Genomic DNA, 15629 nt, shown 5'->3' on the forward strand with positions numbered 1-15629 from the left:
TTTAATTTTTCAGCTGGGCTTTAATAAAGCAGTAATAACTTGGTTTGGGTAAAAATTTACTGCTATATCTTTAAGCTCATAATTGTAGAGATATCAGTTACAGTTTTTCAGAATTTTCCAGTTCTATGCTTGCACATCCTAGAAAATATATCACATGAGGTGATGAGGAATTTATCCAAGGATGCTTGAAAGGACGGTTTTCTCAGATAGAAAGAAGAATATTTTGGTATACTTTGGGAAAAAAGAGCAAAGGTAGCATAGGTGGAGTTCAGTGGGGATTTGAGGAAGAATTTGGCTCAGCACTGTTTTATTCTTTTATTCATTCTTAATGCTGAGCAAAGGCAAATTTTCCTGTGTCTAGCTAATAGTCAGTTTGGCTTTAACGAAAAGTGAGAACAAGTCAAGAAACACATCACTTACTAAAATACATATATTTCTGCATTTTGGCAGTTGCTTGATGCCTGTCACAGGACAGGCCAATGTCTTGTGGGGTTGTTTGTGCATAGTGAGATCAGAGACCTGCCTGTGCCCAGCAACCTGCACAGTCCATGCTCCTGCCAGTGCACATTCATGCATAGTCTTCCATGCTTTGTCTTGTCCTCTTTCAATTTGGGTAGAACTGATATTCTTCCCCCCTCCCTTCTTGAATGTATATATTTTATAGCTAACGAAAAAGCCCAGGAAATATAACTGTCTCTCGTATTGATTTTGCTTTTATGTAGTGCCTTTTCCCCAAATGGATGCCAGAAGGCACTCTTAAAATCAAACTATATAGAACAATAATTTCTACCAGAATGGAAAAACATGGCAGCAGCTTAACAGAGCACTTTAGTGCTAGGCAACACTTTAAGAAATGAAGGTGGCTTTAAACAGCAGGAATAAGCTCGTGGCCTTGAGGAAGTTATTGGATATGAGTATGGAGCAAGATCCAGAGCAGCCTTTCTCACCACCAGTTGCCTGCACTGGATGTAGGGAATATATTGCCATACCTTGCTCAAACCATCTGATAATAGAGAATGGGTGTTTTCAAGCATATCTTAGAGGCTGAAATATTATTTAACTTGTGAGGGTTCTTAAGATGTCAGATTTCAGTTCATGAAGCACAGAGCACCCAGGTCTTCACACAGAATTTACTCAAGTATAACCATATAGCCCTGTTTGGCTGTGTGCCAGGGGGTACCTCCTACCCAGCTTCAGGGCCCTTTTCAGTACCTCAAAAATTAAGAAGTCCCTTGCCTTCAGTAAAACTATGATTTTTGTAAATAAAAAACTAATTTCACTTTATCCTCTTTTCTTTATACAAAATATCCCTAATGGCCTCCCTTAAGAATAAAACAATAAGGGATACAGGACACTCCACGGCTTTCTTTTGGAAGAAAAGGATCTTTGATTAAAAGAACATTTGAAAATCAGTGTATTAGGACATTGTTTCCCAAGCACAAATTAACATAAATCACTCCTTTACAAATTGTTGGGGACTCATAAACAAGTATCATTACTGATATTGAAATTTACTACCCCCTTTATTCAGCTTATTTGTTCTTCTAAAAAATGTATACTTGGGTTAGAGCTGGTCAGGAATTTTGAATGTTGATTATTTTGTATGCTGTTAATGAAACTTTTCACAGAAATTTGAAAGTTTTGAGAAGACCTGTATTCCTTTGTTGGTGCAGGTTTTGTATTAGGAGGGGAGAAATTTGGAGACTTGTGCTCTGGAACATAAGGTTTTGACCAAAATAATGTGTATTGATCAATTGAATGATCATCTACTCATCTAACTGTACTGGGATTCCTTTATTTTTATTTTTTATAAATAACATATATACATTATGCCATAGAGTGAATGAAGCTGCTGTCCATCACAGGTATTTATACCTTTACAGGGGATGAACACATGGCACTGACACTGAAGTCCTCATTTCAAGATGTATTTAATTACTAATAGAAAGTGAAACAGTTCAAATAAGAGATCTAAAGATATTCTTCCTGGCATAATCGATAGACCAGTTCTGAGGGCACTTGTCTGTGACAGAAGAGATTGATCTGGCTCCACTGTCCTAAAGCACAACATCTTTCCTGTCAGTAGTGATTAAAAAATACCAGAATATCAGTTAGCACTTTGGGTTTTTTTACTGGTTATATCTCAGTGGAAAAGTAAATTTTTAATTGTTTTCAATTGTTAAAGCAATCAGAGAGAAGAAAACCTTCCTGTGTGGATCAACAGCAGCTACTCAGCGTGGAGTAGGATATCTTTGGGAAGTCATACAGTCTATAAACTGTTATGCGGATAATCACGGTGAGGAGATGGGTTGTAACAGCAGCGATGGAATTCAGAGGCAAAAATCCAGTGCACTGGGTGGATTTGTGTGGTGAATTTTTTGGTACCACCATAATTTTTCTCACAGCATGTCTGCAGCACTACTTGCAGGAATAATTACATGAAGCAGTGATAACTGTGGTGGTCAAAGTGATGCTTCCTGTGCTTACGTACACACGTGGCCACCTGTGCTGCCTTTTACAGGATTGTTACATTTTAGTGTTATACTCCATTTAACCACATTGAAAGAAACATTAAGTTATCTGCTTAAGAGTCATAAAAAAATAATCTGATGCCAACACAAAACCCAGACTTTGGGAGACAGCTTCTTTCCAGCTAATCATTGTGTATGCAAGTAGTATTTAGAGTCTCTGCCACCAGTTTTTCTGAGCAGTAAAGATGCTTTTTCCTCATTCCAGAGGTTTTTTTGTCCTTGTGAGTGTTTCTGTGCCAGGGTCCTTGGCAGCAGCATGGGGCTGACCAAATACAGCTCCCCTCACATCCTTCCAGCACCTAATGAGGATGCTTGGTATTCTCGGGAGACAAGCTGCAAGCTCAGACCTAAGACAGAAGATGAAGTTGTTTGGAAACAGCAGATGAATAATATTGTCAGAGGCATTTTAATGAGAAAAAGTGTCTCCACACCCATGCAGAGTACAGGTAATAGCAAACAGAAAAATGAATATTAGGGGATAACAAACGTTAGGAGGCAGCAGGAATGACTGTGGGTGATTTTCCTGACTAAGGTATCAGTTATTGGGAAAATGTGAAGCAGAAGCAAAGGACTGAGGGTGGGTAGTAAATTTATGATTTATGTCAAAACTATTTGTATTGCAAGGCAAGAATCATGTCAAGAGGAGAAAATAGTCATAAAATTCCTCTGGGAAATGTATAGCTTGTGCTGGGATCATAGTCTGCAACCTGGATCCAGCTGTCCTGAAGGACACCAGTATCTTTAATCCTAATGCCCTCGCACAGGCACATGCCAGGGACGGGGATTAAACCTCATCCTTCCAAATCCAAGCCTGAGAGCTTCCACATGGTCACAGTCTTTGCCAATTATACCTTAAGGGTATACCAAACCTTCCTTCCTCTGAGGTGTGTTGCAGTGGGCAGGACACCCCTGGTGCTCTGCAGGGAGGTGTATATGGGGTGTGGGCACAAATGAGTCCTGTCTGCTCCTGTTTGGGCAGATTTTGACCCCCAGGTCATGACTGGTACTTCCATGCAAGGAGGGGAGGATGAACAAAATGCATCTTTGCTCCAGACTGAGAATGCTGTGAGCTACTCCAGCTTTCCCAGCATACCTGTTCACAATAATCTTTTACAAGATCAATTGAAACAACAAGACTAGACAAAAGACTGAAAATCATTTGAAATGGGAGGATTGATATATTCAATAATTATGAGTGAGACTTTTAAAGGATATTATAGGAGAAAAGAAGCCCAAATACTTCAGGAATATTGTGGGGTGTGGATGTCTGAGTCCCACTGGCACTTAGAAGACTCTGTTGGAGCCAAAAACTTCTAGTTATGGGGTAGCTGAAGGAAAAGGATAGATTTCTTTTACCTTTATTTTTATTCTGCCTTATACACATTCAGAAAATTGAATGTCCACATATTTTGGCACTTGAAGAATGAGTTGTAAGTACAATGGGGTAGGAAATAGCCTTCTCTTAATTTTCCTTGTATTTCTTGCAAAAGAGAAACTAGGAATTAATTAGATTTCACCCTGTTTATGTCTTTGTTGCTAGCTCTAATCTTAACATCTAATAGAAGAACAGAGCAAATGGCTCAGGGAATTTTTATATATATTTTTTCTCTAGTCCATTAAGAAAAGAAGAGAGCTGATGAAAAGGTAGCCTGAGTGAATCAAAGTATCTATGCTCTGTTACTGAGGGAGGCTGAGTCACAGTCAACTAGTTTTATAGCATGCCCATAGTTGATTGTAAAGTAAATAATTGGAGGAAAGGGACAGAGAAGGTGATTAAAGTAATCTCTGAAAGATGTTTGTGGATCTCTCTGTTCTGGTAGCTGGACCAGATCAACAAATAACACATCTGATGAATGAAGTTTAATAATGTTAATTCTAAATAGATTTTTAATTACAAAGTTATGAATAACAAAACATTAGCTTAGCTATTAAATAAGCTACTGGCTGAATTTTATCTTCTCTTGCTTTTCATACAGGTCTGTAGAAAATCAGTGAGATAAAATTCCATGAAAACTTTGCATGACAGTCAAACATCAGCAAAATACAATTTTCAATGGAGATGAGAAGGAAGCAGGTGTTGACATAAAATATGTTCCTCTCTGTAAAGAAATTGTCTAGTTCTGATCCCAAATAGTTTTCCACATTTACCATTAAACTCATTATAGAGCTATTCAGGAACTTCTGAGAACACTCATTCCCCAGATTTTTTTTTCTGCAAGACTTCTGCCTTCTGAGGCAAATTGAACATAACTTGATCAGCCATTTAAAAAATTGAGAGAAAGTAAAAGTGTGAGTCCAGGATGGGAAATGTTATGCTTTTTCTTAATAGCATAAGGAGGAGGAAATTTGAGGTATCCACCAGTTCATGGAAAATGCAAGAGCTACTGAGCTGATGAGGCATTAGTGAGATACCACATGAGGAGGCCTTTACTGAAACAGTCAACACAAAGCTGTCAAGAGACAGTTGAGTTGTAAAATGTTCCAGCTACCACAGGAGATGCATTACATTACTGTGGTATGCAGATAAATTGCTATCCAGCTCATGGAAGCTGCTTTGTGAAAAAAGTAGGGGAATAAGTAAACTCTGTTTCAATCGATGAATTAATATAAAACCTGCAAAAGGAGCAGAGCAGACTGCTACAATCCCTCAGCTATATTAGGCAATCAATTTTTTTTTCCTTTCAATATGTAGAATATTCCCTTGCGGCTCCCCGTGGATGCCATGCAGTGTGAACACAGCAATCAAAGTAATAGACGTCAGAGTAATCAAAATAAGATGTGTCAGAAAGAAGCAAATGAGTACATACTCTCATTAAGTAAATCTCCTAAGAGCTTAACACACAAAACTCTTCCCAGAAAAGCTGTACAAACAATTGCATGCACTAACACATGGGTTTATTGGTGTTTCAAAGTCAGATAAAAATATTCTTCAATCTAATCCATGTTTTTCAGGTTTCACCACAAATAATCTCTACCTAAGGCAAAACACATAGTGTAGCTGCCACAATGACATTAACAAAGGTCATAATTGAAGGTAAAATATAATTCTTTGAAGAAAACTTAACAATCATTAAACAAACAACACATGCTGCCAACACTGTTAAAGACAAAATCCATTTCTGCAGTGGATTGGGCATCAGCAATGTCCAACACTAAACTTCAGTCTCTGAAGTGACAGGAAAGACACTTGACCCAGGGAGAAAGTAGCCAAAAAGTCAGAACAAACCATCCAAGAGAACAAACTTGTAGACAAAATCAGACAAGGCAGTAATCTGGCTGCCTTGTGAGCTTTTTCAAACAAACTTTTCAAAGAAGTACAGCACAAACACAGTGAAAACCCAACAAAATGGTACTTCCGCAATATTCCCAGCCTTTTGGAGGAGCCAGCCCAGATCACAAAAAAAGATGATGGAGGAAAGATATTTCCAAAACCAGAATTAATTTATTAGGCTACAGAAGTAGTTGAGGAAGAAGTAGGAACAATCAGAAAAGAAAATCTGTCTCTAATGAAACTAGTGCAGGATGGCTTTTCCTTCTTTTCTTCTTCTGTATTTGTGTGATAAAGACATATAGCATTTTGGAAAGAGAATGGATCATTTCCCATTGAAATCAAAGGGGATTTGGGGAGAATTTCAAGAATTGGCCACATGTTAAGCAGTCTAAAATCCACCAAAACCACTTTGTGTCCCCTTGAGTTTGTGTGTAGCCATTTGACTTCAGAGTTTACAAGGAAGATGGAGAGAAGTTGAGCATTTTTATTACACTCAATTTCCTATATTGGCTTTTGTTCCAGTTATGAGCTGTGCTGCAGCTAATGGGGCTGGGTTGTGACTAACGAGGCCTCGGCACAGATCTCAGCTTCACCAAAGGATTTTGTGCATGACCTTGAGCCTCTTCACATCCCCATCCCATCTGTAAAACAAAATGATGATGCTTCCTCTCTGCAGATATCTGTCTTGTCACCTTAGGAACAAACACTGATTTGTCTTGACTGCTCCCAGTTCCTATCGATTGCAAAGGAACTTGGATGTGCACAATACTTCTTGAGATTTGGCATTTGGAGACAGAATAACTGTGAGGAACCGGAACATTAAAGGAAACATTTTGGCCATGAAGGTCCTATAATCTTATGAGCAGTGTCTAACAAATGGATCCTCAATTTTAGCACAGCACAGGGTGATAAATAGCTGTTAAGAAGTTCAAACAGCTTACATGTTTGGCAGGTCAATGGGAAATAGGCAAATCCCTGAGAGAGGCAGGTGATAGGCAGCCCTCTCACACCAAACTTATTTTTTTAAGCAGGTATAACTTTGAAAACTATCATTAATTTTCATCGGAAATTAAAAGGCAAATGCTTAAGCAAAAAAATGTTTCTCTGCCAAATTTCAAAGCCCTAAAATCTGGTAGTGATGGACTGATACAACTCAGGAGAGTCACAAACATATCACTATAAGGTGAAAGATGATCCCTTACCCCCAGACTGCAACAGCTCCTGATTTTTCCTTCTTTATGAATGAACTATCCCTGCATTAAGCACAACCCTGTTGTGCTTTTCCATGTGAAAAAAGAGTGGAACAAAAAAGCTACCAGCAAACAGAAATAATTGTAAAATGTCTGCTTCACTTTGAGACCACAAAATCAAATAAATTCAGATTTCAATCTTAGTTTAAAAAATAAAAACTAGCTTAATTTGGGCCAGTTACCTGATCTAGTGGATGGGATCCCTGCCCATGGGAGGGGTGTTGGAACTAGGTGATCTTTAAGGTCCCTTCCAACCCAAATCGTTCTGTGATTCTATGACAATTCCAGACAATGGGGTCATTGGAGTACTTGATATTGACACAATTTAAAGAAGAGAAAATAGAATATTAACTTGTAAACAAGATTATATAATTAAAAATAATCCCAGTGTCATTTCCAAAGGCATGGGAATGTCCCTGACCAAACCCACTCATGACCTGAGAGCTTGATCCCTGCAAGTTGCTTCCAGGTCAGATACTGGGGATTCCCTGTGGTTGCTCACACTCCTGCTGTGCTCGGGGACCCTGAGGGTGGAAGAAGCCCTGGGGTTCTGGGGGTTGCTGAGGACCTGGGTGGCATGTTTGAGGTATGACCAAGGCATGGGAGAGTTTGTCATCTTGAAGCAGGTGGGAGAAGTCCTGAATAGTTTGAATTATTCCTTTTGAAATACTTATGGTGAAATGTTTCCCTGGGTCCAGCTTTCAGCATGGACAGTCCCTGGCACTCGAGTTTTACAGCAGAAGCTCTCAGTGAGATCATGGGTTACTTGTGGGTAGCATACAAAGCAAATTACACACTCTGATTTTCATTTCATTCTTCTATGGAAAGCAAGACCGGGGCTTATAAAATTGCAAGACATACTGAGTGATTTTTGCCATGCTAGACCATTCTCATTTACTTTCTTAAATCAAATTAAACTATTCAGATCATTGGAGAACACACTATCTTCCCATGCTGGCTGTAGGCACTTCACCTTCCCCTGACACCATCTTCTCTCTTCTCTTTCTTCACCTCTGGATATGCTTGAATATTTTCTTCTGTGTTTCAGAGTTGAGGGAAACCCACAGGACTGAACTTAGAAACAATTAATTGTATCTGATTTTACTATATACAGTAGTAGCTTCATCTTGTAGTGAAGCTCCAGTGGATTTTGTGAGCTTCAAGGATGCCTTTGCAGGAAACTCATATCTAAATTAAAAACTTTTTCAATTGTACATTATGAAAAGGTTCCAGAGGGGATGGGAAGCAATTCCATCTCACTGGTGATGCTACAAGCAACTATCTATTCTAAGATAAATGTTTTTGTTTAAAATACCCCTGTAAAAATCTATTGTCTTTTTCTTTTGATTGACTTATTTACAGAATTTCATCCGAGAAGAGTCTGACAAGCTCTGTTTTGTGTCAGCCCTCCCACATCTATGATTCACTGAGTTGCTTTTGTCCCTGATGCTTTATTTAATCTTCTACCAGAGAGCATCTACGGATGTTGTTGTTGGTAACACTTTCATGTTTCTCAGTCATAGGAAATCATGTAAAAAGCCCAAATATTCAGAATATCCTCAGTCACAGGGAGGTTCATTACCTAAAATAAGACTGCAGAAGATGATAAAGCTCTTCCTTGGTCTTTAAAGGACTTTTTCATCTTCTCCCTCTTAACAAGGCATCTGCAAAAAGCTCTTTGGTCAGATATCCCTTGTTCACCCCTAAATTCTTATGGGATTAGTAGGTTTGCTAGAGTACAAAAGTGAACAGCATAAAGTAAACATCATAACGTCACAACACAATCTGTCAGAATGTAAACTTTTTGAGCAGGTTCATTTATTTCAAGTTCACACTACAAAAAGAACCCACAACAACAAGCCTTATGAATCCTTCTGCATCACCTAAGAGACAGCACTTCTTAATTATTGTTTTGTATTCCCAGGGTCATAAGGATGTCTACACATGTTACCTTCAGTTACAAAAATACAGTGGCAAATACAGTTACTTAGTTACTAGGAGTTAAAAGGTCATTTCCCCTTGATGAAAAGCTTGTTCTATAGATAAGTAGCTGCTACCCTCCATAAAACTGGCAACCCTTCAAAAGGTTTCAGAAATTAAAGGCATTGTTTGAAGACAAAGGCGATAAGGTCATTTGCTTTGTGTTTAGTCCTGCAGAACTTTCTGGGTCACCCTCTGATATCCAAGTGAAGAGGGCTTTATATTGTTTTATCTTCATAGAGCTAATGAGTGCTGGCTGACAATCACTGTTAAGACTAGTTGGAACTCTACTAGAATTAAATTTTGTAAAATATTGCAACATTTTTCCATTAAGGGGGAGTGCCTCCCTGGAGTTTGCCAAAGCTGAATCCATAATCACTCACAGCACTGCACACTTGTCTGACTGCTTTTCTCAGTTTCTTTTATTAACTCTGTTTTCACTAGTTGACTAATGTCTAACATGATTCTCAATGTATTCCTACAGGTAACTATTAAAGCTGTATAAACAAGCCACATATGTAAAACCTGTGTCCTCTTTGAACTCTATGCTAGAGTGTAACAAGCCTCACATTTCTTGTATACAGTAGTAGAGAAATTACTCATGAACTTTTTATTGCCAGAGGCCATATAGCTGTGCATTATTATATGTGTAATTAACTAATCTGTAATGTTGCTCTGATATATGGTGTATATAATTCTTTCCCGGAGGAATACATTTTTATTTTAAAGTGTTTTTTTCTTTTATGGTTTATTTCACATACTCCTTTTATGGGAAAATATTATATATACTCTTTAAATAGTTTGATTTTTTTTTCTAATACTAAGTAAGAATTTTCATAGGTCTTTAATTTCTTTAAAAATAATAAAAAAAAAGAAGTAAAAAAATAAAGTGGAAGTCCTGTAATAATCCAAATACATCATGTGCTGCAAGTATGCTTGGCAATCACTGTGCCCTTCTTCATTACCTTGGTTGTTTATTTTAACCTTACTTCCATTCTATTTTGGAGGCTCTTTCTAATAATAGCCCTCTGTCACTCCAATCCACATTCAAAAATAAATCTAAGCAAGATCATCTCAGTTTAAAATACAAATGAACTCATCACTCGAATGACTGTCAAATAATTAAAAAGTACAAAATCCTTACCTAATGTGGCTGACTCAGCACTAATGGCCAGCAAGGGAATCCAACAGAGGTAGGCAACAAGTTGGAGATGCTGATGGAAAGGAAAGTGCTGCTGCATAGTGTCCAAGGTAGGTTTTATCCATGCATCTGCAGTTGCTTATAAGTTAACTTTTGAAGCCCTAAACTTTGCAGGAAAAGCCCATCAGCCTGCCTGCCTGTTTCAATTCTTTTTTTTTTTCTTTCTTTTGCTCTGTTCGATCCACTCTCTTGGAGAGGGTTTAATGTGTCATTAATCCCAGAATTTCCAAGAGGGAAGCCCTCCAGCCACACACAAACCACACTCACCCCCTCCCACACGCAAACAGAGCCCATGTGTCCCTGCAGCTGCTCCGGCTGCAGCTGCCGGGATTTACGCACCCGGTAACACACCCGCACACACAGGGGGCGAGGACAGCCTGTACCTCAGGGGTGGGAGGTGATCCCGCAGAAATTAGGGTTGTAAAACGTGCTTGCCTGCCAGGATTTTAAAGCAGGCAGCACTAACTCCAGATTATTGCAGTCATATCTGGCATCATGTTTATGTGCGAGGATCGTGAAAAACGAGATGTGCATTTCAGAGCGTCGTCTCACCAGAGATAGTAACAGAACAAAAGACAAAAGCAAAATGCAGGGGAAGAATTCCATCACTCGTGTTGCCCAACCACATTTTTCTAAAGTTTGGTCTCATTGCAAAATGCCCTGTTGCTGCCACATGGGTCCTTTGTGCTACTTCCACTCAGTGTGAACAGTTTATTGTACAACAATGCATAATACCATCTTAATGCCCAACCTGAGGAATTTGCTATCAAATCACATCCTATACTCTGATATTCATGGTGTTTTATTTAGAAAATTTTACATCTCCACCCACTGTTCAGTGTTTTCCATATCTGCCAGCACTCTTTTTCTTCGACTTGTCAAGTTTGATTGTGTCTGCTTGTTTAAGTGAGGATATTGTGAATTATCTGATAAGAGAGTAATACGCAAGACTGTAAACATTCCACACAAATCACTGTGAGGAGCATTTCATGGAAAAGCATACACAAAGCCATTAAAATGATTTTGCAGTACAACCAAGGAGTTTAAAATGCTGTTCATTTGGCTTAACTACATCCCTCGAGGAGTTTTACCACTGGATTCCTTGAGGGAAATATAGGCTATTTAAGAAGAAACTTCTAAAACTTTTTTCTTAGTTTTGATTATAGATTTTGGAGTTGCAAAATCTGTAATCAGTCAGTCTCATTGGATTAGCCACCTCATAGGCCTGACTTGTAGCCCTTTGGGAGCCTCTGTGAGTCTTTCCATTGATTTTACTGATGTTTAGACTGTATTCTTTCAAGATCATTAAGAATCCAATATTTCTGACTTTTTTTTCATAAGACATGCTTGTCCATTTCTTGAGTACAAGCACATCCAATGAAAAAAATAATTTTGTTTTTATCAGCACCCAATTTCTATTTTTCTATGGCTTTCTCAGCTAATGCTTGAATGTATTTGTGGTAGTTTCTACACAGTGATAGGGTTCCAACTTCTTTTGACTCTAAATTTTGGCCTAAAAGGCACAGGTCTGAAATCTGTTGAGGGTTGAGATTTGTCCCTGCCAAAATATTGGCAGCCAAAACCAATTTACAGCAAAGAGAGCTTTCCACAAACAATTCAGTCTTTGGTGGTTTTTGTATACAGAAAGCAAAAGTATTCAGGCAAAAAAATGTAAATAGTAGGTATTCAGGGCAAAAGCAGAAAAGGGAGAGTTTTGTAGAACTGTTTATCACCTTACCTGTTTTCTTCTTAAGTAGGTTTTAATCAAGGAGAACCTTTGGATATGCTAAAGGTGAAATGAAGCTTCCCATTGTCTCAACTAAGAAGTTTCCCTCAGCTGGATATGACTCATTTTGGGAAGACAAACAGTGCCAGGTCAGACAATGAGGTCAGACAACTCTCTAATTCCCATTCTCCCACCCCAAGAAAAGCCCTCACAGAAGTCAGAAAAAATAGTGAACACCACCTTCTCCCTCCTCCCAAACATCATTCTAAAAAATAGTGTGAAACTAAACCCATGGAGAACCTGCATAAAAATATTGGAAAATACTGTCACAGTTTCCACACTATTAACATGAACAAGAGGAGAACCTGAAACCCCTCAGAAAATGGGTGTATTCAAATGTGGGGAGTGAACACTTGAAACGATTCCCTTTTCTGTCTGTACAAAAACCCAGCACAGCACTGAGGCACCAATTCCTTCTAGTATTAAATTAATTTTCAATGGTAGGGATGGAGACAGGGAATTAAAACAAGCCAAAAGTCACAGCTGGAAGCTGGCAGCAGCATTTCAGGCTTGACCATAAATTGCCTGATGGATACACATGTAGGTATACAGATGTCTTCACTTTATAAGAAAGACACATAGTTTGCCTGAAACATTCCACTGGGAGAGCTGGTGCTGGTGCTGGGCTGGAGGAGCTGGGCTGGCACAGATGGAGGGGACAGGGCAGCACAGGGAGATAAGCAGAGGCAGGAGGAAGGCTGTAGGAAGAATATTAAGAACAATAATATTTGCTTTTTCCTTCAGATGCAGAACTTAACCTCAGGATGGGACTGAATAAAAACATAATGATAAAATTGCAAATACCTTAAAGGTCCCCAAAGATGGGACTTTTTGACGCTTTGTTCCGAGTATGAAAAATTCTCAGGCGCCCAAGTCAGTGTAGGAGAGTTGCACACAGAAGGCCTGGGCTATAGTGGAATTTTGAAAGTGGTGAATCCCACCACTCATATATTTCTGAAGGTCATGTGGAAGTGTCTGTCTACCTGGGCACCCCAGGAAAGAAAGGAGAGGGGTATTACAAAAATTGAGTGTGGAAGGCACTTTGCTTTTGCACTTGAGCCAGCATTTCCTTCTGCTTCCTATGAGGAATACCCTTACTATGAGGCTGTTCCCTGGGGTGGCTTTCTGGGCAGAGAAGAGATTTGTTATTCCTGGGTGACAGGGAGAGAATGACCCTGCCTGTACATACACTTTTCTGGTAGGACAGAGTCCTTCAGAGGGAAAAGATATCTTCACTGAATAGTATATTTATTTTTTTTTTCACAAGTCTGAATTCACATATTTTCACATGCTAAATCCCTCCTCTATCTATTTTTGTATGCTTTTTTTTATTTGACTGAAAATACCTGCCAAGCCCAGTGACAAGAAATGAACTCACTGTGCTCCCAGGGCTGTCCCTTCTCTGTTGGTATGGACTAGCTGTGTCCACTGACTCTTTCAATCCTTCCTGCAACTTCCAAGCAAGTGAAAAGTTTGGCATAATGGATTTAACTGAGACCCAGCAACATCCAGTAAGAACTCCTCATACCAAAGTGTTTTCCTAAAAAGAATGAGAAGGGGTTCAGGTCTGGGGTCCTCTCTCTCTGCTGTTGGCTTTTATTTCTTTTTGTCATCTCTGTCAATATATTTTAGAGAGATGCCAAACACATTTGGCATAACAAAAGTATGGTATTCACACACCTTGTTAGTCAAAAAAATTGATCTTTATTTCTTATTTCAAGACTGCCCAGGTGAGTTACATTGGACAGAAAGAACTTCATCTCAGCTTATGCCCACTTTAGGGAAATAATCAGTGGTCACGCAGCGATTGGAAATTGTGTTTCCTCTCTTTTGTGTTCTCACGTACAGAACACAGCATTCCTCTTCAGAAAATAAGACAAGTTGTACATATAATTTACTGGACCAAGCTCTTCATTTAAGAGAGGACTAGTTATGGGTTTTAGAGTAATAATTCATTATTCATAAATATATCCCCTTTTCAGAGCTCTGGGAATATAGAGAATGATTTCTACGTTAGTTCATTTGGTGTGTTTATCTTTTAGCTTCTAACTCCCTTGTGGAAGGGAGAACTCTGATGGCTTTCAGAGTGTCATTCCTCGTTACCCAGTGAGCCAAACTATGGGATTTCAAACTCTAAACCAGAGATAAAATGAAGAAACCTAACGATCATCACCAAGTTTTTTAAGGCTAGCAAGAGCACGAGTGCTTGGACTCTAACACAGCATAAGTGAACCTATTAAAGGCATTAAATCAGCTCTCTGTAACCACACTGCCCCTTGGCATGGATCAAGGCTGCATGTGACCCCTGACCTGACATGGTGCACCCACAGCTCTGGGTGTGCAGGGCCATGAACCTCTGTTTTGTTTCTTCACTGTTTTGCCATGAATGTTGCTCTGACCACCTGACCTTTAACTGGGCACGACATTCCCTTATTAAACGTGCATCGTGCACCATCAGTACCCTTCTTGGATGGACACTTCTGCCAGGGCAGGCGAGTTATACATGAGCCAAGCACCCTGTGAACTCGTGTGTGCTAGGGCACAGTCATGTGAGATGTGTGAATTCTTCATATGAGTTCCTTATTTGCTGGAAAGCACCAAATTATTGCGGAGATGTCGAAGTAAATCACATTGCAATTCACCTCTGCTCCAGAGTGCTCCAAGACAAATCTACGTGAATGGTTGTTGCTCAACAGCTCAAACCCCAAAATGATTATTCTATGTGAAGAGATTTGCAATTACCAAATATTCATAAAAAGAGGACACCCATGTATAAACTGTGAATATTGGAACTGGCTGGGGAGTTCTCATCAGAATCCACGTGCAGAAAAGTGTACAGTTTCCACAAAATCAGTAAGAGATACATATTTTAGAAATCTTTTTTTATTATTGGGGTATTTTTATGTGTGTTCCTAGATCAGCTCAGTATTTATTGCACTTTTGTGAGCTGCTCTAGTTGCCTGAATTCCTTCTACAAAGAATTGCTTCATCCTCTTCAAACATCATTTATTGTGCAACTTAAGTGAAATGGATACACAATTAAACAAACAATCATACTACATTTTGATTGTTCTTCTGCAAAATTAATATTAATAACTACGGAAGTATTTTTTAAACACTTCTTTGTCTCTTCTCCCTAAGTCTTGACTTATCTTGGCTCAATACTAAAAATATAGAGTAAGAGAAATGGCTACTCATAGCCTTGATAATGGACAGATAATAGCAATACAAAAAATCGCTATTACTCAGGAAATTTGCAGACTGAATTTTCTCATTGAGTGAACTTTCCATTTAGGAAAGAGTTTCCTTTGAAATGGCAGCAGAAAGGCATTCTACAGGAGTTTTTCATCAGTATTAGCAGTGGAAAGGCATGAAGTGGAAAGGTGTTGCTCCTACCTTGAACCATTTCACTCAGCCTTTTCCAGAAGGCTTCCTTTTTGAAGAAATCAAAACCATAAAGGGAATCCAGAAGTGTCAATCCCCTCCTATATATGTCCCAGCCAGGAGTAATAATGAGAATCAAAGCAGAACCACGAAGTTCAGTAACAAAAGGTGGGAATTTGGCTTGGATTAAAACCAGCCTACAACCAGCATTAAAAATGACTATGCA

The 15629-nt window shown here is 38.9% G+C and overlaps 1 protein-coding gene across 1 annotated transcript in view; it reads right to left on the minus strand.

Annotated features, from left to right (window-relative positions):
* The window catches only part of LOC127481266 (von Willebrand factor D and EGF domain-containing protein-like), a 171993-nt gene extending 161475 nt beyond the window's left edge, over nucleotides 1–10518 (minus strand). The window contains exon 1 of the mRNA XM_051810327.1: nucleotides 10177–10518. Within this exon, the coding sequence (XP_051666287.1) occupies nucleotides 10177–10273 (97 nt within the window). The 5' untranslated portion in view covers nucleotides 10274–10518. The remainder of the gene's footprint in view (nucleotides 1–10176) is intronic.
* Nucleotides 10519–15629: the final 5111 nt, after the last annotated feature.

The sequence above is a fragment of the Manacus candei genome, unplaced genomic scaffold (assembly GCF_025592945.1).
Source record: "Manacus candei isolate 608988 ecotype Guabito, Panama unplaced genomic scaffold, ASM2559294v1 h1tg000077l, whole genome shotgun sequence".
NCBI lineage: Eukaryota > Metazoa > Chordata > Aves > Passeriformes > Pipridae > Manacus > Manacus candei.